The sequence below is a fragment of the Acipenser ruthenus genome, chromosome 21 (assembly GCF_902713425.1).
Source record: "Acipenser ruthenus chromosome 21, fAciRut3.2 maternal haplotype, whole genome shotgun sequence".
Lineage (NCBI taxonomy): Eukaryota > Metazoa > Chordata > Actinopteri > Acipenseriformes > Acipenseridae > Acipenser > Acipenser ruthenus.
Window position 1 is genome coordinate 29676793 of NC_081209.1, and position 24343 is coordinate 29701135.

The following is a 24343-nucleotide window of genomic DNA, read 5'->3' on the forward strand; positions in this document are numbered from 1 at the left end:
CTTTGCAAGGACACTTCACGTTCTCAATATAAGAAGACTTGGGAGTTTGTCTTACTGATGGAACATTTAATGTAATGTAGCTTAGTTGTAAACAATTGCAACTAAACTACATTACATGTTCCATCAGTAAAATTTTTTTATAAAAAGTCAAATGTTAGGTACATTGTTTATACTACCCTGTCAAAGCAAAAAAAATAATGAAATCTAAAAGAAATACTGTATTTGGACTGATAACTTCAACGGGGTTGCTTGCTGTGCTGTGTAGAGGTGGAGGTCAGCTTTTGGACGCTTCAAAAAGGATGTTTGACACCTGTATCATGCATCAACAAGCATGTCGGCACATAAGAAAACACTGGGATTGTACAACGTGACAGTCCCGCTAACAATCACACAAGCTTATAAAGATTTTTATGAACTTTTTAAAGCAAAAACATGAATTGGCACAAGGTGCAGATAATAATCAATTAATGAAATTATGGGAGCCACTGAAATTAAACGAACACACTTCAGAGCTTTAAAACAGCGTGTTACCTTTTTACTTGCATTCAGGCAAAACCTTGCTGGCTCACCTCTATAGCTGAAATAAACCATAATGAGAGTTTGTGACTTAGAAAAAAATAAAATAAAATTGCATTAGTGTTAAGATGCAGGGTGAGGGGAACAGCACCCACTGTCTTTCTGTAGCAGTTTCAAACAGACAAGTTGATGAGGAGTGAGGGGATGTGTAAAACCCAGACATCCTCTATTATACATGTCTTTAACTGCCCATGGCTAGGCTGCAGGTACAATGTATGTACACTGGACTAACTCCAAAATTACATTTACACTTCCACTTCAAAAAAAAAAACATAATTAATACAATTTGGAACAGTTACAATTTTCAATATAATTGGAAACAAGCATTGCTTGCTGATTTGTTTTATTTAAATAATTTTATACAAATTCTATGCAGTCTTACACAGCCCAATAAGTTCACACAGCAGATCCCTTTAGAATAGTGATTTTATTACATTAGATGCTCTATAAAACACCGCAGATGTCAGAATTGTTTGCATTTTTGATGTCCAATTATGTAATGTTGTTGCTAAGCAAGTCTTTTTATGGAAACAAAGGCAAACCAGCAATTGTTTGTTAATTACAGCCCATATGAAGTCACAAGTATATTCCTTTAAGAATATTGCATCATACTCAGAATAAACTTGTGTGAACAGGTTTGGAGAGCCAGATGTGAGAAAAACAGCCAACCCTTGTATTTGCATTAGTAATAAACACAAAATATAAACTAAACTCTATGCACAAAAATATTGAGTAGATACTATCCAATGCACTTACAAATTAACGGAGTCAAATAAAAAGTTCCTACCATTTTTATGTAAGGAGTATGGGCATATGGCTCAGTTTTCTTTCTTTAGCATATCATAGTTATTTACTAAACAACTGCACGGTCAGTCATGTTTTATTCATTTGAAGGCCCTTTGGCGTTTGTGTTTATAACCAGCATTTCCAAAAAGCATTCAGTAAGCGTGCGTGGTGGTCCAGGTTTTATAAAGATGCAGTATCCTATTCCTGCACTTTGTAAATTGTGGCGGATGCTTACCTATCTATATTCAAAATAAATACCCAGTTCTATTTGCATAGATCAGATTTTTTTTTTTTTTAGATGCAGGAACTTAATTAACACTGTAATACTTGTATTTCTTGAGTTCATTCATTTTTTTTAAATAATTAAAATACATATATTGGTTTTTTTTTTTTTTTTTTTAAGATGTACCATTTATTACGGTTGACCAATTACTGCAGGTGTTCTTACTCCAGTACAACTTGAAAACTGTTGAATTAAGGTGGTGATCTGGAGGATGAATCGAATCAGGTTCTGGTTTGTGCTTTATAATCAAAGACAAAGCATATTAAGAGCATGTTCTTTATGAAGCCTTTCTAACCTTCAAAAGACAAAGCGCACACAAGGATACCACATCATTAAAGATGGCATTGGAAAGAAACAAGGAAGTTGTGCTGTATGTGAAGGGACTGTGGAGAACGAAGCCAGGCTCTGCAGAGAGGGTCCTTCGTCACATGAAATCTTCGTAATCTTGTACATAGCCCCCTTCGAACCCCCCATAGTCTGCCAGGTCATCTTTCAGTTTTGCCTTCAGTCCTCCTCCAGGCATGACACCTTTATTCTTCTTCTTTTTGGCTTTATTTTGCTAAATCAGGAAAAACATTTTTTTTTTTTTTAACAATCCCAAACTGCACAATACAAGTGCGCATATATCACACAGGTTTATCCATACGGCAAATTGAAAGCTATAACATAGAATTACATTTCCTGGACTTTGTTTAATATTGGCTTTGATATCAGATGTTTACCTTCCGTGCCGCTCTAGTAAAACCATTTCCCCCATTGTTTTTAACCTGCTACCCAGCTTGGTATTGTAGCGGTCCTATCAAATAGTTAGATTTTATCCCTCAATGCACACGGAAGGCTGCTTTACATTCAAAAATGTGTCACAGCTCAAGAGCTCCACCAAGTGCAAGTAGCCTGTACTGCAAAAGTGACAATTTTACAACAAAAATCATCTCTACAGAAAAAAAAAATGTTCTTACCTTTTCTTGTTTCTGTTTTTCATTAAATAGCACTGTCAAAGAGTTGTTTATCCTTTTCAAATCTTCAACTTCCACTGAAGAAAAAAAATAATAAAAGCAGTACAAATCCCATTAAACTAGTCCATCGTTACACAGAGGATGAACAGCTGATTCTGGTTCTCCATTCTCTTTTCTCTCTAATGCTTTCCCATTGCTGTTCCCAGCAGATTACCTATAGCAGTCTGACAATACGGAGAGTATTTTCAAGTAGAACAAATGTGACGGAAGTCTAATCCTAAACCAGGAATGTTTTTTGTTGTTGTTAGTAACTGTCCTGGGAGGCCTGTAACAGATTGAAAGCTTTTATTTGGCGATTTAGTTGATGTGCTGTAATACCAACAGTTTACGGTCACAACATTTTAGTACATAATTAAACCCTTCCATCTTTATAAGGCCCACTCGCTCTCCAAACACTAAGTGGGTATAACTTGCAGTCAGCTGAGATTTATGACATTCTATTAGCACAATGCATTTCAGATAATGGATTTCAATTACAGTATACTGGCTTGGGCTGGACTCAAACTGACAGCGTGAATGGTTTGAGCTTTCAACACAGGAAAACAAACGTAATGAATGCACAGCTAAAAAAAAAAAACATTTAAAAGTAAGATCCATCCGAGCATCATTATACTGCGTCAAAGGATGTTAAACTTCAAAGCTCTCGTTCAATTACTCTCAAGTGTTTCATTTACCAGACAAGCCTTAAACAATGTTACTGTCACATCTATTCTGAACATCTAATCTAGCAGCACCATATACATCTATTCTGTACCACATCTATTCTGAACATCTAATCTAGCAGCACCATATACATCTATTCTGTACTACATCTATTCTGTACTGCATCTAATGGCTCTCCGACCCAAAAAAATGCCTCAACCCAATTTCAGTGAGGAACTTCACTAGTGGCAAACTCAATGAGCTATGTGGAACACATTAAAAAAACTGTGCAATATAAATAATCTCCCCTATTATGTTTCAGGTCTATTTGACCCAATATAGGTTCCCTCCCTTTGTGGTCATGATATTTAAACTGGACAATAACCATTAGCTGTGATTTAGAGGATTTGCTACTCATAAGAAATAAACACTTACATGAAAAATAAAACACACTTACATGAAGTACAGAGATCCCGAAACAATGACTCCAAGAAGCTGGAATAATGTATTGATTTTTCATACCGACAGATCTTTTCTTTTAGCAAATTTTCAAATTCCGTAAAATCGTCTTTAGAAGAAGGATTCATGTCATCAATTCCGGTTACATTATTTACAGCCGTTACACCTGCACACACCCACACACACAAAAAAAAGGTTCAATGTGCATTTACAATCATAGGTCCTCTCTACCACCTCCTTATTGCAATCCCAGTAAAAAAAATGTATTTGATGTTTTGGTGCCCCCTAATGGGGGCATTTATTTTTTTATCATAGTTTACGATAATGATTTAAGCATTTGTTCTAACAGACTTTGATATTTTGTTGGATCTAAATAAAAATAAAGCTACTGGTGGAAGTGTATTAGCCACCAATCCTACCGGACTACATAGAAATATACACATCAACACAAAATACTACTGAAACTACTGAACATGTGCTTTTATATATAGACACTGAATCATTTCTAATACAGCAACGCCTTACCAAATGCTTCTTTTGCTAGTTCAAGGTCCGCCTCTTCCTGCATTTTCCGTACTCGTAGTTTCTCTTCTAACTGTTCTTCTGCCGTCATTTCTGCTGGCGCTTCCGGTTCCTCCAACTAGAAACAACAATGCACAAAAAATAATAATTCAGTGGTACCTTAATAAATCAAAAAAACACCTGAGCATTACCTATGCATGGCCCATTTTCACTGGACTGTACTGCGTTCTCTCAATAACTTGTGGTGAACAACGTCTTAACCAAGTTTTAGCATCAAATTGGATACACGAGTGGGAAAGTAAATGTATCTTCAGAGGGTTTGCAAGGTGATATCCAGCAGGCTCAAAGTAAGTGATATGAGCAAAGGTTAAAAAACAGAAAGGAGGCCCCAGACTTCATGAACACCACCACCCCCTCTCCACATGAATGTTTTCTGTGCACTTGTACAGTGGGTTGCTGAAGTTCACAACAGTGGCAGGGTTTAAGAAAGCTTGTCTGGCGTTCCTTCATCCTCATGAGACTCACCCTCTTTTTGAGTTCCTCTTGCTTTTTCCTTTGTTTTTGCTCTTTCTCTTTGATCTTTTCACTCAATTTTTTCTTTTCTGAAACTTTGACCTCTAAAAAAAATAATAATGTAAGAGATCTTTAACACAGACTCAACAGTGCAGACCTACTAAAGTAGAAGGTCTGACTACAAGCTCTCATTAATTTACCTGCTGATCTGTAATGCCAAAATATGAATCTGTGAATAAGCAACACTAGTAAACCTATAAAAAAAAACAACAGTAGCGAATATCTCAATACACAAAAGTAATTTACTAAATGGTTTGGGTCATCATTTCTTATATTGCACCAGGCAGATATGTGCATGTACATTTCCCATTCCAGCTTTAGAGGTAAGAGACACATCTGTATCAAATCAAGGAAAAAAGAAAACCAACCTGTTTTTTTCTCTTCCTTCTTTTCCTCCACTTCCTCATCATCCCAATTATCCTACACAGAAAACACAAATTGGTTATTTCAGTGCATTTTAAGGTGAAACACCACTTGGATTACACTAGTAACATCGCATTTACAAGCAGGCTTGTGTTACCATCCCGGTTGCGAACCTCTGAATTAGAAAGGGAACCTGAAAATCTTAGTCCAAATGAGCATCATCTTCATCAGCTAAAGCACACATTTATAAATGGTGCCTAGATAAGGTTTTTCTTTGTAAGCATCTCCAAACTGACAGGTACTAACAGCAGAGAGTAATCTTAGTTCACAGTGGTCTAGCATCAGACAGAGTTTATTGTACAGTTAGATGAGAGCATGCAACATCATGGTATTGATTTGTCAATACTGTCTATGCATAAACTAGTTATTTGTCTTCTCTTGTGCCAGTGATTGAGGATAGAACCAGGAGATTTGGGCTCACTGGTACCGAAGACATTGCACTGACAGTTACTGTCCCTCCGTATATTACACACATGAGTACTGACAACTACATGCATGCAAGAACTGGAGGTTCACCCCTGCCCTTAATGTGGTGACGCTTCAATAAACTGAAGACAACTCAGAGTGGTAGATTAATTGCATCCAAAGTTTTACTTTTTAACTGCATTACCTGATCAAAGTTTTTAAACACACTCTGTATGGTGAATGGTTATTTTCATGTTAGTCGGTGCAAAGAAAGCACTAGCGATTTCTGCAGGATTAGTTAAAATCCCATGACCTGCTCTGCTTGCAGTAAATGTACAGCTGGACACTAAAGCAGGCAATTGTGAGGGAGGCTTCTGGAACTCAAGAAACAAAGCCCCCTTTAACATGTAAATTCTAGTTTAGTGCATTTTTAACAGAAAGCATACACCTATTAAATAGTGCATTTTATAATAATGCAAAGGTGACTTAGCAGCTCCCTACAAACAGTGGAAACACTGCTCCACTGGCATGAGTACAAATGCTTTCAAAGCCTTACCACATAGAAACTGGGCGTTCCAGCGCAAGGGAACAATTTCTACTAATGTGTTTCCTCAATTTGTGGGAGATGCATAAAGTATTAGTGACTGATAATAAGGTACCAGGGCAGGTGTTGGTGAGGGACTGTCTAGATGGTACAAATGCCCATTCTGGTTATTTTTCTCACATCATATTTTCCATGTGGGTGGTGACGTTTATCAAGCGCCGGGTCTCTAGTAAGCCCAGTTTGTCCATTTTAGCTGTAATCGCCCAAAAATATATTATTTTTTTTATTCCACATTAGACCACGGCCGATTTTTTGTTAGTTTACTGCTTCTAAAAGGGCGATTCAGAAGTCTACTAGTTATATTAAAAAGCATCTATTTTTACCGGTACTTTCACAAGCAGAGTGTATTTATCTCATATATCACATGCCATGATCATTAAAACATATGGTACGGTTTCAGAGTGTATTTCTGTTATAAAACCAGTTCACTCGCAGTAAACGAACAACTAAAACGGTTATATAAATGGGGTTACAATTATACAATGTTCTTGGCGTACTTGTCTGAGTATTTTCTGCACGTACAGATCCACATGGCCTGGGTGTCACTAGTCACAGTAGTTTTTGCTGTACTCGAATAAACCTTCAACTGTAGTGGTTCTTTTCAAAAACCAAACCAGCTAATGAATAAACAGACCACAACATGCTCTCAAAATACACATTTCTCCACCCTCCCGCCCCGTCGAAGGCAGCTTAACACGACCAGACAGCCCCCCTTCCGCCCTGCGGCCTAAGCTACACCAGTCTCCGGTCTTTCTCAGCACTGTTTTCCCGTCTATACCTTCACATCTTCTTCTTCGTCTTCGCCCTCCCATTTGTCTAGCACCACTCCCTTTTTGACCGGCACGTCCGGCACCAAATTCTCGAAATTGTCCGCGTCTGTGAAAAACAAAAAGAACACGAGGTCAAGACGAAGGTGAACAGGGGATTAGTATGTATGTAAAGCGTTAATTTTAACAGACAAACCACGTTGTCTCTTCTCTTACCCCAGGAGTCCCCGTCCGCCATCTTCGCTCCGTGTGTGTCTGTTCGAGCCAGTCCAACTGCTGGCTGGCTGCTCCGCGCCCGGAATGATGGGATACTGGGGGACTTTCACGGAGGACACGCGTGTGCCAGGCATGCATAATACACCAGTTCTAACAGCGCCGTTTAGCGACACATCTCGGGTCTTGTATTTGAATTGTAATCAATATTTTCTTTCTCAGGTTAAAATTGTGTGCACAGTGGGTCAGGTTTATTAATATATTTCCACCAAAATATAAATAAAATAATACAACGTTGTTTGTTGCTAGTTATGTTAAAGTTGTGTTTCGTGCAAATTCCTGGACCTATCTGCCCCAACATAGTGCATTTACTTTTTAGTTAATGTAGGAGTTTCTATCTAAGCACAAGATTTTAAAAATAAAATAAAATACCTGACTTTACGCATGCTCCGCTGCCAGGCCATTGTATAACTGCAGCTGCACAACTCAGCCACCAGGTGGCATACACACTACACAAATCAAATTCAATGTAATATTAATGACACATGCTGTGAGGTAATGTTGGGACATTTTGGGGTAACATTGATTTTTATTTGGTGGTATGTTTTGTTGGATTCTCGTGTGTAATGTTCTGGGAAGTTGTCAATATAAAAAAAAGGATAATTCAGGTTATTTAAGGAATGTGTTTTTTATTGTTTTATATTTAAAAATACAGAGAATGGTGTACCACAGTACCACTCCATGACGAATATAATGTATACATACCTAAAGAAAAACAAATAAACACACACAAAACAATTCAACACATTATCATTTAAATTAATAAGTAACATCATCACATCATTTTTCAGTTAGAGCAACACAAACACAACCACAAAGCATATATATATATATATATATATATATATATATATATATATATATATATATATATATATAAAATAAATACTAGAAAGCACAGGGAACCATGAATATTCAATATCTTTATAATAAGCTGCTGTGGCATGCTGGGGGTGGGGTGGCTCTTGAGCCAGACAGACAGTAGCTCACTGAGATCCACAATATTACGCAAAGAGGACAATATGTAAATAATGAAATAGATATTGTGAATTGTCAATTTTATTGATACTCCTTAGAGTGCTATGAGGTGCTTTCTAAACTGAAAAAAACATTTTCAGATTGACAGACTCAGTATTGTCAAAGGGGTTGTAGCTTATGAAATAAATACCCATTAGTACACTTCCATTTACTGTGTACTGTAGCTATCAAGTGTGCAGCTTTGAAAGAACCATGTGTTCAAAAAACTGATTACTTTCACACCGTCGGTTAGACTTGCACTCCTTAGGTCAGTTCACCTTGACAATGTCATTCTCTCCTGCCTCTACAAGACCTTCTTTCCTGGTATTAACCAACCAGTTTCTTCCCCCTAATGACTGACGTGCTGTGAATCCAGTGACATGCTTTGATCCCAAAGCAATGCTGATGACCTAGGAACCTGAAATGAAGGCACGCAAACTGCGATCTTCATTGGAAGTGCACGGCAGGTAAGATTTAAGGAAGTATTTCACTAGCTGTAACCCCCTTTAAGAGTACCCCATCATCCTTTGGTTTCACTGACCTTGATTAGCACTAATCCTGGACTTCCTAATGTCACCTTAAGTATGGTAGTGCATGATTAGTGCTAATCAGGGTCTGTGGAACTAGCCAAAAGCATGTGCTGCAAATTAGACAGACGGTGGAGATGTCCTTTTGATTGGGCGGTCAATAGGTGAAGAACGACACAAGCAGCAGGCTGGACAGGACTTCAAACGGGATTGGACGCAGAGGTATACCAGCAGATCTTCCTGTGAAAATAAAACACAGCAACATTGCCACACCGGGATCCATTCCCAGAACCCTCCATGGTGCTCAGAAGCAGGAGGGTTAACCCCAAACACTCTTCGGAGACGGTCAAGAAAGAACTCATAAAGGGCAATTCATCAAAACAGACTTGGCAGAATGGAAGTTTGGTGGATACAGCCAGCCAGTCAAATTATCACAAGAGAAATAAACCCAGCTGGTTTCTTTCCTGAAAGCATGCACAATGTTTTCATGGTCCAGATACAGGAGGAGCCAGTGGTTTGAGTAACCTCACCTCGGAAGTCGGCGGGTTTGTCTTCCCAAGAGGTCAACACCATGGACAGGGCAGTCTGCTGGAGGCTGTTGAGGGATTTCAGCTGACTGCTGGTCAGGGCCGCTCCCTGCTCATAGGAGAACATTCGTATGTGGTCCTGGCTGAACACGACCTAGGCAAAAAAAACTGCTCTGAATACTTCTAATAATACTGCACCATATCATCAGTATTCTGATAGTACCCAGCGTGTGTGTAAATGCAGGGACATGCACACCCGCTCTTAACAGGCCTGCTTCTGTTTCTTGACTTACAGAGAATTTCTGCGGTGGAATTATTGAAATCGCCAGTGGTGTGAGTCCTTCAATTTGTTCCTTTGCCAACGAAGACAGAACAAAATCCTCAAGACCAGCTTTGGAGACAGAATGAAACAGAGTGACTAGGAATCTTGTTTATAACTGTCAAAATGTCACACATTCCGATTCTGCCTCGCAGTGAAGGCTCAGTTGAGGACGGGCTCGTACCTGCGATGCCTCCGATTTCAATGAAGACTTCAGACCCCCAGCTGCTGACCGGTCCGAAAGCAAGGCTGTGTGTGAGCAGCTTAGCCAGAGCTCCCAGCTGCTCCTCTGTGCAATCCAACCGCAGCAGCCCGACCCAGCGCACTGACTTACTGCAGGGCAAGAGCAGAGGGGGCGATCAGCACACAGGACACAGGGAGCACAAGAGAAAACAGCCTGGTTTTTATGTCTGAATCGAATGCAAATGCAGATTTCTCCACATTAACATTGCATATACCTAGTTAATTCAACCAAGGAGAATGAGCTGTGGTCATAAACAAATACACTGTGCATGTCCTGATACTGTTGTTTAAGACTTCATGTACAACGGTGTTGGAAAGCAGAGCCCCTCAAAGTCATGATAGAAGCTGTAGACTCCGTATTAGACTGCCTGTCATGTGTGAAGCCTGTTAAACATTGACAGCTGGCTGGACATCACACTGCTGCAATGTGCTCTCCTTTGCAGAGAGCCCTCCCCTGTGCTCTGCACTCACAGTGACCAGCTTTCACAGTCTCCAGTTCAGTCAGGATGCCATTCGTTCTCTAGCCTGGATGAGATCAGTGTTCTAACTGCAGCTCATTACTCTAGCAGCTCACAAACAGCTCATTTGATACAGTCAATGAGGCAAGGGCTGTGCATTCCTGATTCTGTGTCGGTAACTGGTGCAGCAGTGCTTTCCAGTGTGAACTGCTATTAAAACGCAAGGTGTTTTCCTGTCTAGCCGAAAGCTGTCCCGCAATGTTTTTAGAGCAAGCTGATAACACAGCAGCGGCTGCTCAAGTGTCTGCCTACCTGAATTCCACCGGATTCATGGCTGGAATTTCTGACACTTTTATTCCACAGATTCCATACCCCAGAGCCACCAGAGTACTGGCATCCAGGTCACTCCCGGTCAGTTTGGTGGAGTTCAGAACAGCAGCATACAGAACTGAGAGCTGAGACAGAGGAACAGTAATGGACACGGAAATCAGTTTCGAAGTCACCAGTTAAAATGCATACATTTGTTTGCTGTGGTTTTATAAGGAGGTTCTGTTGGATCTCACAGTGTTTTCTCTCACGAGCAATGCAACAGGGGGGTTGGCTCAGCTGGGAAAGTTAGTGTGCATTGTTACGAGTGCCTGCAGTTCACCTGTCTGCTGGTCCAGGTTTTGATTCTACCCAGAGCCGTGACAGCTGCCAGGTCGTTCAGTTTGAGTTTCTGCAGCTCGTCGCTGGTGAACTGCGTGGCGATCCTCCCCAGCTGTTGGATCACTTTGGGAGTCAGTGCAGAGGCTGGCCCATAGATCTAGAGAGAGAGAAGAGCTGCCGTATCACCTGCAAGCTGAACAACACTTCAACTTGTTACTGCAGGCAACTTGCAGGTCGTTCTGGAGGGCGTTGCAGAGGAAACTCTTTTTACTTGCAATTAAAAATCAAACAAAGGTGAGCAATATCACCTAAAAGGGGAAGACTTTTTATTTCTGTTATTTCGTTATGGGTGCTTCTGAAGGTGACTGATACAATTAAAACACACACAATAATACTTCCTAAAGGGGATGTGATTTTAGCCACACTGCTTGAATTGTTTTACACAGCAGGGGTTTAACTAGTTCAGGCAAAGCCTTCAAACAGAAACCCAGTAAGGAATTGCAAAAACCAGTGTAAATGACTGTCTCACTTGTTTAACTTTTCCCAGCAGCAGGCTGAGCTCTCCAGGATGGAAGTTGGGGTCTTGTCCGATGGCCTCCAGGCAGTTGCTGAAGTGGTCAGCAGCCATGCTGGTCAGACTGTCCACAGCCCAGGCCGAAGGCAGCACGGCTCGAACATTGCTGCAGCTTGGGACCAGAGCTGAGGAGGAGCAAATCATTTATCAGTCATGAATCAAGCTCCTTTTTTATTAAAAGTCTTAATTCCCCATTTCGAATATTGAGATCTTACGTATACTTTTCCATTGACTTTTTAATTGCAAATTGTTATGAGGAACAAAAACAACACTGTCCAGTCAGTGCTGATTTACAAACTCTCCCAAAGACCAGGAATGAGTTAAAACTGAGAGCACAGTAAGATAAGTAACTGTATAACTAGTGAAGCAGCGCTAGCACAGTATTCTTTACCTCTTCAGATTTCATACATTCCAATCTGCTGTTCTCACCTAATTTCGGAAGCACTCCTATTCCCAGCACTCCCAGGAAATACTGCAGCATGAACTGCTGGTTCGCAAACATTCCATCCACTTCAGCCATGTCCCTGTTCTGCTGACAGATGGCGCCAAACGCACTCTTCTCCCACTGTCTCTGGCTCTGGAACAGCCTCTCCATTCTCTCCACTGTCATGAGACTCTGAAACACAGAGACAGGCACACTGAGGCGCATTCACCTAGCACTATTCAAGTCTTAATTAACCTCTCAGGGTTTGCTACTCATGAAACCTTCCTCAGTGTCTTCTAATGAGAGTATTAACAAACAGGCTTTAACTTTAGCAGCCTTTCAATATAAGGTGTTCTCAGTTTCTATTGGAGCGTATAGTGTAGCTCACGCCCGTAACCAGGAAAAATCATCTCTCTCTTTCTACACTACCTACCTTATTTATTTGCTTCATTGCTGTTGTGGGCAGAAAGAAAATGAATCTATCCACCTGATCAAGTGTCTCTGATGTCCAGTTAGAAACAGGCCTAAAGAAAAAGCACATCAGTTACACTATTGAACAGTGTTATTCTTCATATCACAGTTGATAATCCAAGGTTAGCTGTCCAGCACTACCCAGCCCCCACAGTAACTGCATTTTGTAGAACACAGCTTTTCAAATGAGCTCTGCTCAAAGATCCAGTTGCCAAACATTATGACATGGCTTGCATAAGGGAGCATGTATTGCACAAAACAGACGAGGCACGTATAGGTACTTGATGGCATGGTAGCTATGTTATTGTACTAATTCACATGTATAGCTTATACACAGAATTATTTATTTATCTCATACCCAAACGTTGCTTTCTCTTGCAGCATCATGGCTAAGACGTCCTTCTTGTTTTTATAAAAACAGTAGTTCCTGATGCGTTCGATGTTCTCCACAAAAAAAAATCTGGAGATGTTGATAAATATCTCATCCACGACAAACGCTGCCATGACTCCCAGAGAATGGAATTCCTCCCCAGTAAACATTCCGTCGGACATCCCCTGCAAATCAGGAATAAAACCAGTGTGTCCCTACTGCTTCAAAAAAACCAGTGTGTCCCTACTGCTTCATAAAACCAGTGTGTCCCTACTGCTTCATAAAAACCAGTGTGTCCCTACTGCTTCATAAAACCAGTGTGTCCCTACTGCTTCATAGGGTCCTCAGAGAGCTGCATACACAGAAAATAAGAGCAGCTGTGCTGGTCCTTTAGATGATGAAGACAGTAAGGATGCTATAGAAGGCATACTTCTATTTACCTTTCATAATATAATAATACATGTCAGAGGATAACCATTATACAAGCTTCCCACAGTAAAAGCCCAGTGAAAGCATAAAGCGTAGGTAAGCATTGTAAAGACCAGCATATAAAAAAACATGGGAAACCACGGTATGGTAAATGGAAAGCATAGAATACCCATGGGAAAAGCATGGGAAAAGTGCAAGATTACTGTAAAATAACTGTTCAAAGGGATCTCACGCTACATATTGAGTTGTTCATACCAGCCTCTGAACCACCTTGTCCACCAGAAGACTCTGCTTTATGCTGGGCAGCCTGAGAAAATATTCCGGAGAGTTTACTATGATCCTCCGAAAGGTTTCCATCATGTCCGCAGGGAAGCGCTTTATAATGCTGACCCTACAGACACACAGGAAAACAGAGCAATAATCAGCCTTCAGCCTTCAAGAGAACGCTGCGCTCACTGACAAACAGATCAGCCTTCAAGAGAACGCTGCGCTCACTGACAAACAGATCAGCCTTCAAGACAACGCTGCACTCACTGACAAACATATCGGGGTGCAGGAGGTTAAACACAATGACAAACACAATGTCGGGGTGCAGGAGGTTAAACACAATGTCGGGGTGCAGGAGGCTGAACACAATGTCGGGGTGCAGGAGGCTGAACACAATGTCGAGGTGCAGGAGGTTAAACACAATGTCGGGGTGCAGGAGGCTGAACACAATGTCGGGATGCAGGAGGCTGAACACAATGTCGGGGTGCAGGAGGCTGAACACAATGTCGGGGTGCAGGAGGTTAAACGCAATGACAAACACAATGTCGGGGTGCAGGAGGCTGAACACAATGTCAGGGTGCAGGAGGTTAAACACAATGTCGGGGTGCAGGAGGCTGAACACAGTGTCGGGGTGCAGGAGGTTAAACACAATGTCGGGGGGCAGGACACAAAGAAACTCACGGGAGCTCGACAGCGACCTGTGCACCCATTTCCTCCAGCAGTCCAGCGGAGAAGCTGAAGTTGTATGACTCGTTGGTGATGCATTTTTTCTGTAGAAAGAACGACGATGTATTAAAACACAGATTTTTGGATCTGAAACCAGCACTGAAAATCCTGGAGCGGAATGTCTACTGATATCCATTACTGATCCAAACACATTGTAAATACTGTCTTCTTTATGGGCAATACAATAGGGAAGAATTCCAAACAGAGCTTCATACACTAAACTAGAACAATATTCTAAAACCGTGTTATCTTAATGGACATCTTAAAACAGATCACTCCCACTGGCTGATCCAATAAAAAAACAGCACAATAAGAAGTGATATCAGCCATGATATGTGGATTAGCCCCCCCCCCCCCCCCCCTCCTCCCCGGCTCTGCTAATCAGCTCTCGATGAATCGCTGGCAGTTCTGTCTCTACTGGATTCCCAGAGGTGAAACATCATTTGTATTTTAGCAGTTCATTAGAAACTGCAGCAGCTGCCCCCTGTGAGATTAGCATACCAGAGAGCTGTGCAGCTGAGCTGGCAAGCCGTGCAGGAAGAGCAGGATCCTGCTGATCACTGAGGACGAGCTGCTCAAAAACCGTCTCTTCAGGGTCTCGCAGTCCACACCTTGAGAGATCATCCCCAGTGACCTGTGCAGTACATCCAGAGGCATGAGGGCATTGCATTCAACAAGCATGAGGAAAGCATGCACTGACTTCAGAGTGACATCATTTCTATCAAGCGGATCTAATCAGAATAGAATGCAAAAGGGCAAAGCCTGAGTTCCTGAGCTATTCCCATCGGAAAAAAACCCACGTGATAAAATAAATCACTCATAAGATATTAAAGAAAGTCTGGTCTGGTGGTTAAACATCTAGTATGCTGGTATCAAACTATATGTGATGCTAACAAAACACTGACTATGCTATAACTTTCTGAATAAGGCAGTAAAAACAGCAAAACAAACAAAGAAAGTTCATTTGAAAATGTTCTGTGTTACTGAAGAGTTTCTGGATAGGCTATATAATTTTTCTGTTGTACCACAAATCTATTCCACTCCTAAGACAGTCATATCTATCATGACCAGGACCAGCTCCTCCTAAGAATATTGTGCATCACAGGAAACACATTCATCTGAAATAAACCCCCATAAATAGCCATGGCAGTGGGGGGGTGGGGATATGGGGTGGACTACAAGCATGGCATGACCTATAACAGTAAAAATTACTTACAAGAACCCATCTTCCCTAATATCGCTGAATGTTTTTAGAGATTCCCTGAAAAGAAGTTTTGCCTGTAAAATAAAAAGCACTTTTATTCAACGTTATCTTGCACAAATAATCAATATGCAATGTATGTGTATTTCAGTGAGCAAGCCTTAGAACCAATCATTTTGAGCGGTATTGTGGAAAACACAAACAAAAAGAAATCCATGCGTATTATAGTTACTACCTCTCGGATATCCAGATTTGTTCTTTATAAAGAGGGTCTCATACATACATAAGTACAGTACAGCCAGGTTTCCCACCCAGCTTAGCACAGCTGCTTGCTCAGCTCAGACAGATTATTCTTCATTACTTGCTACTTAGTGAGTGTGAATGGGAGCCTAATGAAAGAGCCAGAAGCAGCGCTGGGGCAGTTTATAGCACTTACACAGCGCTGCTACCACTGCTGACCTGTGCTGGTCTAAATAATTCAAGATTTCATTACGGGCATGAACAGGCACCCCAAGGGGAGGAGCTACAACCGACTGGCCGGAAAACATCCATCATCAGCTAAAGAAGGTGTTTGAGGACAGTGTCTCGGAGGGAGGGAACCTGAGCCGCTTAGCCCAATCCATTGCCATGCATTAGTAACAAACCTGCACAATGAGCTGGCAGCACTACAGCACCGGAGACTGGAGTCCCTTTATACAGGGCTCACAGTGGTGTACCATGGTAACAGCACAGCAAAGGGTAGTAAAGCACAGAGAAATCATGGGGGAGGTATGGATAAATCGCTAGTAAAGCACTTCCCTGTATAAGCATGGGGAACGCTTGGTAACAACAATATGACTGTACAACATAGCCGTGGTCCATTTTATATGGGTGCTCTACAAATGACAAAGTAATGAAGGAAGGGCAGCTCTAAAATGACAAAGTAATGACAGAAGGGCTGGGCTGCACTCGGTGGCTGACCTGCTGTGTGTTCCAGGCGCGGTGACTGACGGTGCTGAGGTTGGACAGCAGGGGGGTCAGTCGCGACCTCACACTCAGGAGAGGAGTCTCGGGGAGCAGGGGATCAAGAGCACCCAGCCACCCTGTAACCTGGTTAGAGCCCTGAAACACAATGGAGGACAGGACATCGCTGACCGTTACAAACCACACAGAGAGATCTATGTGCTTCATACTGTGCACTCTGACCTAACAGGGGTCTTTAGAAAACTCACTGTAACAGCAGCTTAGAAACATGTGATCTGCTACAATATGGATAGATAGATAGATAGATAGATAGATCGACAGACAGACAGACTGACAGGTAGATATATAATCAGACAGACATACAGACAGATTGATATATACAGATTCTATAGATAGACACACAGACACAGAGTGAGCTAGATAGATCAACAGACAGACAGACAGACAGAGAGATAGATTTTTGATAGAGCGTGCAATCAGTAAGCCAGCTCAAGTTCGCTCAATGTGTCCCGAGATGCGGCCCCATGCCCTGCACATCCTGGCAGAGCCTCGTCTCTCATTACTGCCTGGCACCCTGCCACCCAGCCCCAGAGCTGGAAACATTGAAATCCAGTTTCCTATTTCTCACTTCCTTGAGTTTCACGCTGAAATCTTACACTCAACGGGATGTGGAAGGGATTGTAGCTGCATGTTACTAAGAAAGGCATGCGAGTGATGGAATACTATGTGCCATACATGTATAACGCTTGGGTCAGCTTCATTGACGAGCATTCACTGTAGTGTTAATGTTACCACACTCTGAATGTTACGCACATCCCCATTTAGTTTCAGGAACGTGCAAATTCAAATCACTGCAAAGAAGACTTTTGGAATCGTACGCTGTAGACCCACAAATTTCGTTTTTACATTCGTTTCTGTTTAAAGAACAATATTCACCACAGTGCCGGCAGTGCAGTGTATCGCTCTGCATGCTGGGAATCAGAATGCAGTAACAGACATACCCACAGCTTGGTTGTGATGGCAGTGTGCTGTGCAGGACTGAGCCGGCTCCTCTGCAGTGTAATGTTGGGCAGAGCGGTGAGAAGTGTGTCTGTGGGCAGGACTCTCAGTGTCTCTGCCTTCACTCCACTGATCAGAGTGCCCAGGCTTGCCAGCATCTCAGGGAGAACCTGCTGAAAACACATTGCCATCCACACTTTAAAAAAACCTCAAAATATCATTCTTTATGTTATTTTATTTTAGTAATTGACAAGATGGGCTTTTTAAAAAATCAAACAAACAAAAAAAAAAGATTTATACTATGCATTTAAATGCAGGTACCTTAATGTCTGACACTGGACCAGTTCACAACACACTCGATTCAAACACTTTCATTGAAACAGGGTTAAAACAACATGATCATTGCGTGGATGTGTCCCAGTGCCATGGTATAAGCAGTGCCCTTATACTCAGTGCTACACGGGATCCTTCAGCACTGCAGTGTTCAGCTTTATCATAAGAACAGTTCTGACAATGGATATACTTACACCTCTGCTTTGAAACAGCTTGTCTACAAGTTCTCTCGCCTACGAAGAAAAGGACAACACTCATTTTAGACATACTCTGACTTCCTCAATTCCGTTTTCCTTCGATTCTAGATTCCTGTACATTAGAATCATGAACAGTTCAGTTTCAGTTCGTCATAGTTCCGAGGTAACTCTGCTGTACTTAATGAGAAATTCAGGGTTAATGAAACAAAGTGTTGCTGATAAAAGAAATGGGCCAAATTGCACTGAATTGGTTAACACACCCAGAAACAAGCAACATTTCATTTAGGGGCTTGTCGTAGTTAGTATTGGGGTATTAGGTTAAAATTGGGGTCAGTTCCTTTTAGAAATCAAAGTGCTAAAAATAAGAGCAAAAAGCTTTGAGAATCTGTCTCTTATGGTTAAATATCGCATATAGTGTATAGCGCATAGCGTATAGCGTATAGTGTATAGTGTATAGTGTACAGTGTATAGTGTATAGTGTACAGTGTATAGAGTATAGTGTGCTCTTTGCCCTTTTCTTTGATCAGCAGCCTGTTTCAGTCCCTATGACCCACCTGTCCTATCAATGACAACCCCTTAAAGTAACAAATGTTCACTTTATTACAACTCAACAAGAAAGAAAAAAAAGCCCTTTGAAGTTGCTGCAGAGTCATTGTATATTGCGTGGTGAGCCCATTTCGATTTCCCCTGTTGAAAGACCTCCCTGTGCTCTTGGTCTGTCTATTAGCCAGCTGTGTGGCTCCCTGCAGCTGTGTCACAGAGCCCTCTCCCCAGGGGCAGGTTACTTTGTCTGTTCAGGTTCACTCAGGCAGAGCCTCACCTGTGCAGGTGAGAAGTCCACGGAGCTGAGCGCTGGCAGAGCAGCTTGGACTTGTGAAGGGAGGAGCTGATTAATGAAGGGGATGCCCAGGGAAGGCATGATGACAGCGAGGTGGTACAGCTGCTCTGGGCTGAGGGACGTCGGCTCAGCCAGGACCGCTCGCTCCACCAGGAGGCTGGAGACCTGCTCGGGACAGTTACTTTAATTATACAGGCAATATGTCAAGACAGAGCAAAAGTGTTATAGGCTGAACGGAAATCTATAAGCTACCTTGCAATCAAGTGTACAAAATAACTATAGAAGTGATTCTAAAAGTCATTTACACTAAAACCCTGGAATGTATGCATTTTTTTACTTGATATACTGATCAGGAAACAAAGTAATCATTTGAGTGAGTTGAGACATATTTAAGATCCTAAAGAGCTCTCATTCCATGATTACAGTGTGGTGTCTTTCAAACATTCATTTTTTAAATGCATGTTTTGAAATCATACCATTTCACTAGGAACGACAGATCCCAGTCTGACACAGTCTTGGATGTTTAGCTTGATGGCATCAAGCGCTGGAGTTTGCTTGTAGACCAGCAGGTCGGCAGTATTTGCAAGGCATGTGAGGTTGCCCAGTCTAGAAGGGAAACATTGCAGATGAAATTCAATCCTGTTTGAACGAATTGTGCTTTTGAGGTGGAGAACCACGACTGTAACAGATTGAAACTTCCCAAAGTTACCGCACAGGAACATCCAAAGACACTCACCTTCGGAAGTCAGGGGCTGTTAAGTTGTGGTAAGTCTTCAGAATGCTTTGAGCTATGAAGCGCCTCTGCAGGCCAGTCAGTGTATTATTTAACAGAATGTCAAGTCCGAAGAACATCTGAAACAGACAAGGATACCGCAGCACAGTGCACAGTAAGTGTCTGCACTGAGAAGCTGGAGACAGGGAAGTGCTGCAACACATTGAGTTTAGATAGAGCATGCATTTCTTACCTGAGCAGCACAGGATTGAGTTTAGCTAGAGCATGCATTTATTACCTGAGCAGCAGAAAGGGTCTTAAACTTCTCAAACGGGAGGTATGCCAACAGACTCCCGGCATCTTGTATAGCAGACATTGGCCATTGAGTCACGTTCAAGAACTGTGTTGAGCTTCCAAACCACTTTCCAAACTCTCTCCTCTGGTCCAGGGTGAGCTTGTGAAAGATTTGATTAATAGAAACCAACCTAGAAGCAAGAAGATGAACAGTTACTGGAGTCATTTGAGGCAAAGCTGTTATCATGATGAGAAAAATCCCCAGATAACCCAAAATAAACCCCCAATGAAGAGCACCCTTGACAACGTGCCGCCCGTGCAGCACATAGCTGAAGATGAAATGCTTACGCAGCTTTATTGTTCTGTAGACCTGGCAGACTGGAAATCTCCAAAACACTGAAGTAAGGAAGCAGCTGACCGAACTCCAGGAATATGGTGGAATCAATAGACATGTATTTTTGGAAAAACACAGATGCCATGGTTTGTAAATACCTGTCACTTAGCTGAGAATGAAAAGAAAAAAAGATAATTCGATTATTATTATTATTATTATTATTATTATTATTATTATTATTATTATTATTATTATTATTCGAATGAATGGTTTCCAAATGCTCTGTAAGTCCATCTGATCTCATGTCCACCTTCAATGCAGCCCAGTTCCTGTTCAGATATTGTAATATTTGTCTTCCAGCTTTGATTTCTACCGGCATCAGTATTGGTTTGAGATCTTTAATTGGAAGTTGAAAGTACTCCTGTAATTAAAGGGAAAAATAACAATAGTTCATTTTAAAATAGCCAAGGTTTTGTCCAGCAGAGCCCAACTTTATATATGTGTGAGCTGCAGTTTTATGGTCTGTTACAAAACAAAGCCTGCTGGTCAATACGTTTTCAAATTTCTGGCTGAAAGTGAATAGCTCGTCAGGTTCTTGGCCTGTGGCAATCACTCCTTCCATTTTTAAAGCACATATTGGTTTATTCCTACCTTTATGAGAAAGAAATTTCCATCAGACACTTCTCTTCCAGTCTGCATCAGGTTCATTAAGAGGTTCTGCGTAAGAGGGAGGAAACAGTTCAGTTCATCCCATATGTTTTGTATTTTTGTACAAGACTTGTACAAGATTGACAAGACCCTGCAGTTGATATCTTATAAAATGTTTCGCTACCTGATTTATTTTAATGCGCAGATCGGCTAACATTAAGCTGGCAAAAATATGTCAACATTTATTAAAATAATACATTATAAAAACTGACCACCAGGTGGCAATATTCTCTATACTGCGGGAATGGGTAAACGATGACCTCTTAAAGAGGAAGTCTATTAGTAAGATACATCCAGGTCTCCTGCGGGGTCATTTCTCTTGAAAGATGATTGAGTTGGACTGGTCAAAACCGGGAATGTTTCTTAAACAGCATTTATAACAAAGTAGTATAGAAGCGTGGTATTCGGCTTACCCCAAAGCACTGCAGGAGCTCTCTCTTATTTGTAAAACTCTCCTCGTGCTTCAGGTAATCCATGACAGACTTCAGCACGCTTAGCCTAATGTTTTCTGTTACTTGTAAGGAAACCAGTTTGCTTTCCTCCAGGGTGACCAGCAGGGCTACGATGTTATTGGCTGCTTTTCTGAGTGCAGAGGAAACCTGCTCAACAAGGACGCTGTTCACACCGAGCCCGACAGACTCCATCCCACACTGGATTAAGTGATGAAGGCTCTTCAGCTGGAAAGAGTCCTGCTGGCACACAGCTGAGTAGTCAATACTGCATGACCAGTTCAACTGTCTTATGATGTCTCTCACAATGCACGCCTGAGGATATGAAGCGTTGTTATCGGTATGGTTTGTGATTTCATTGTAAGAGGAACACAGTGACCTAACCCAGCTGTTGGTAGGATCCTGGCTCATTGTGGACAGCTGAAGTTTATTTTTACAGACAAGCATTACAAAGTTTCCCTGGTCATAGTCCCAGCACACCGCTACGAGGGTTGGGTCTGGAATCTGAACTGCCCACGTTTCATAGCGACAGATTACTTGAGGATTGAAATTCATTGCGTGTCCGGAACTGGAATGGTTAGCGCAGAATTGTAAGAGCCAGGTGTTATCTAGGTTTTTTATTAGCTGCAGAAGAAAGGTTTTATTGGTGCACACAGCTCTTGTGAAATTGACGGTGTCAAACTCGCTGCAGACCGCTATGTCTGTCATGTCGATTCCAGCTGGGTCCGTCCACTCACTATAGCGACACACCAGCTCCAACACTTCCTTTGTTTCGTTCGCTGTCTCGCTGCTGTTGCCTCTGCAGACGGTCAGAAGCCATTCATTCTGAGGGTCCTGGGTCATTTTCTCAAGCAAGTCCATGTTACAGCACACGTTCTTACTAAAGCTGAGCTGATCCTGATCCCAACAAAGTGCAACAATGGACGGGTCTACCACTGTCTCTGCCCACTGTCCATACTGGCAGAAACTGGCTGAACTGAACACGCTGGAAGAACTTGAGCAAAAATCATTGAGCCAGGAATTCACCTGATTCTTCAACAGCTTGTCAAGCACGGTTGAGTTAGTGCATACTGTGCGAGTAAAATTATTTGTGTCATATGAAACACAGATGCTAATGATAGACACATCTATAGCTGCAGGGTCTTGCCACTCGTTGTACCTGCACCACTGGTCTACGTTGTCCACAATAGCAATGTCAATGGGCTCCTCAGCTGGCGTGCAGTTGGCCACTATCCAGTTGTTCTCTGGATTTGACATAATTTGGAGGAATAATCCAAGGTCTTCACAGAGGAGTTTTTCAAACTGTGCCCTATCGTTATTCCAGCAAAAAGCCACCAGCGTGACATCTATCTGGTCACTTACCCACGAGGAGTAGGTGCACCAGTTGTAAACACTTACAATGGTAAATGCATCAGAGAAGTTTGAGCAATAGGCAAACAGCCAGTCATTGTCCTTGATCAGGATGTCCAACAGCTTCCCGTTGTAGCAAACAGCCAGTACGAAACTCTCCTGGTCGTTCTCGCTGCACAGAGCTACAGATGCTGGGTCTACCGAGTCTGAATTTGTCCAGATGTCATACAGACACACAAGGTCACTGAGACTCAACTGCGACTCTGAGACGGACCTGGTCACTTTTGAGCGAGGCTCACAGGGGCTGGCATATGACTCCAGCTGGGCTTGGAAGAAAGAAGACACTTGGTTAGCTCTGGCACAGCCATTGCTTGCCACTCGCAAGACTTGACTGGCTGTTAAGCTGTCCATGGCGCTGCACACTGAGCGCAGCACTGTCGAGTTGAGTCTGTTTTGGGGGAGTTTGGTGCAAAGGGTCTCATTGAAAGCTGTGAAATTGTACTGGTCACATCCCTCAAACACTGTGGAGGTATCAGGCATCAGGGATCTTGAGAAATGAATGTTCCTACATTCAGGGGTTGGGTAAATGCACAGCAGTGAACTTAAATACATGTCCAGTATTGTTTCATCAAAGCTCCAGCTCATATTGTGGCTCATTCCCCTAAGTAACAAAGACAGCATGAATGGGATTTCTGTGCATTATTCTGTAGCATGCAATACTGAAGGCACAACTGGAGACATTATCTAATGCTCATGAACACATCTTATCAGCAGGGATTATAAAAGAGGCACAACCCTGTTACCAATTGCCTTGCTCACATGTACGAAATCAGATTCAAGCTACTGATCTATCTGTATATCCTACATGAAAACTAGCTAAAACACGCAAAGTAATTCACCAGCCAAAGCAAAACACAACATGAAGACTACTCTTTACACAAAAATGATTTGTGATAGAGCAAAGTGAAACACACAATAGTTGTGATGTGATGAACATGTGCTTGATGAAACAGGCCACAGTAATATTACTGTGTGTGTGCGTGTGTGCGTGTGTGTGTGTGTGCGTGTGTGCGTGTGCGTGTCTGTGTCCGTGTCTGCGTGTCTGTGTGCGTGTGCGTGTGCAAACCTGAACAATTATGTCGTAGGTGCGTGAATTGAAATATAAATAAGAAAAAGAAAAAAGAAAAAAAAAACTTACCAAAGAATGAGCTGTTTTAAATCGCCTGCATTTGAAAATAGTGTAGGAAACAAAATAAATAAATACAAGTAATTGTGAACAATCACTAACGAATTGAATACAGAATGTAAACAAATCAAATGAAACATTATAAACATGGTTTATATTACCTTGTGAACACTGCTCATTTTGATCCAGACTTGGAACACCAACCAACATCTGCAATTCACGCATGATAAAATCTGCAGGCGTGAGAATTAGCTTTATGAGCTTATCGCCAATATATCTATCAAACGCTGGGAAAACTACTCTGAGGAACACCTGCCACGCAACCTGCAGCCTTTGAGATAACACCTGAGGCAGCAGATCCAGGAAGGACGCCACCTGGACCTGGAGATCAGGAATTCGAGCCGTCACCGTCTGTAAACTCGTTCGCGCAGAAGGCGAGAGGGACGCTCC

General features: G+C 41.9%; 2 protein-coding genes and 1 non-coding gene across 3 annotated transcripts; all 3 read right to left on the reverse strand.

Moving 5' to 3' along the window:
- Positions 1-984: 984 nt before the first annotated feature.
- Positions 985-7432, reverse strand: LOC117427714 (eukaryotic translation initiation factor 3 subunit J-A-like). Its single transcript, XM_034045940.3, has 8 exons — positions 7273-7432; positions 7068-7165; positions 5226-5277; positions 4810-4901; positions 4288-4402; positions 3761-3928; positions 2605-2678; positions 985-2204 (listed from the first exon to the last, which is right to left on the reverse strand). The coding sequence occupies exons 1-8, from the start codon at positions 7292-7294 to the stop codon at positions 2070-2072; spliced, it is 756 nt and encodes a 251-aa protein (XP_033901831.1). The 5' UTR covers positions 7295-7432; the 3' UTR covers positions 985-2069.
- Positions 5657-5791, reverse strand: LOC117428598 (small nucleolar RNA SNORA57). Its single transcript, XR_004548348.2, has one exon. It is a non-coding gene; the product is annotated as a small nucleolar RNA SNORA57 (small nucleolar RNA).
- Positions 7433-8230: 798 nt separating the features above from the next.
- On the reverse strand, positions 8231-23925 carry LOC117428346 (stereocilin-like). The gene is made up of 26 exons (XM_058995647.1): positions 23906-23925; positions 21322-23368; positions 20852-20917; positions 20511-20621; positions 20215-20369; positions 19871-20057; positions 19597-19712; positions 19337-19466; positions 18843-19025; positions 18020-18058; positions 17495-17665; positions 16491-16631; positions 15546-15607; positions 14831-14963; positions 14285-14373; positions 13592-13727; positions 12896-13092; positions 12500-12590; positions 12072-12258; positions 11598-11767; positions 11070-11225; positions 10733-10875; positions 9904-10052; positions 9694-9791; positions 9404-9554; positions 8231-9113 (listed from the first exon to the last, which is right to left on the reverse strand). Exons 2-26 carry the CDS (start codon positions 23362-23364, stop codon positions 9031-9033), a joined length of 5187 nt encoding a protein of 1728 aa, XP_058851630.1. The 5' UTR covers positions 23365-23368; positions 23906-23925; the 3' UTR covers positions 8231-9030.
- Between the last annotated feature and the right edge of the window lie 418 nt (positions 23926-24343).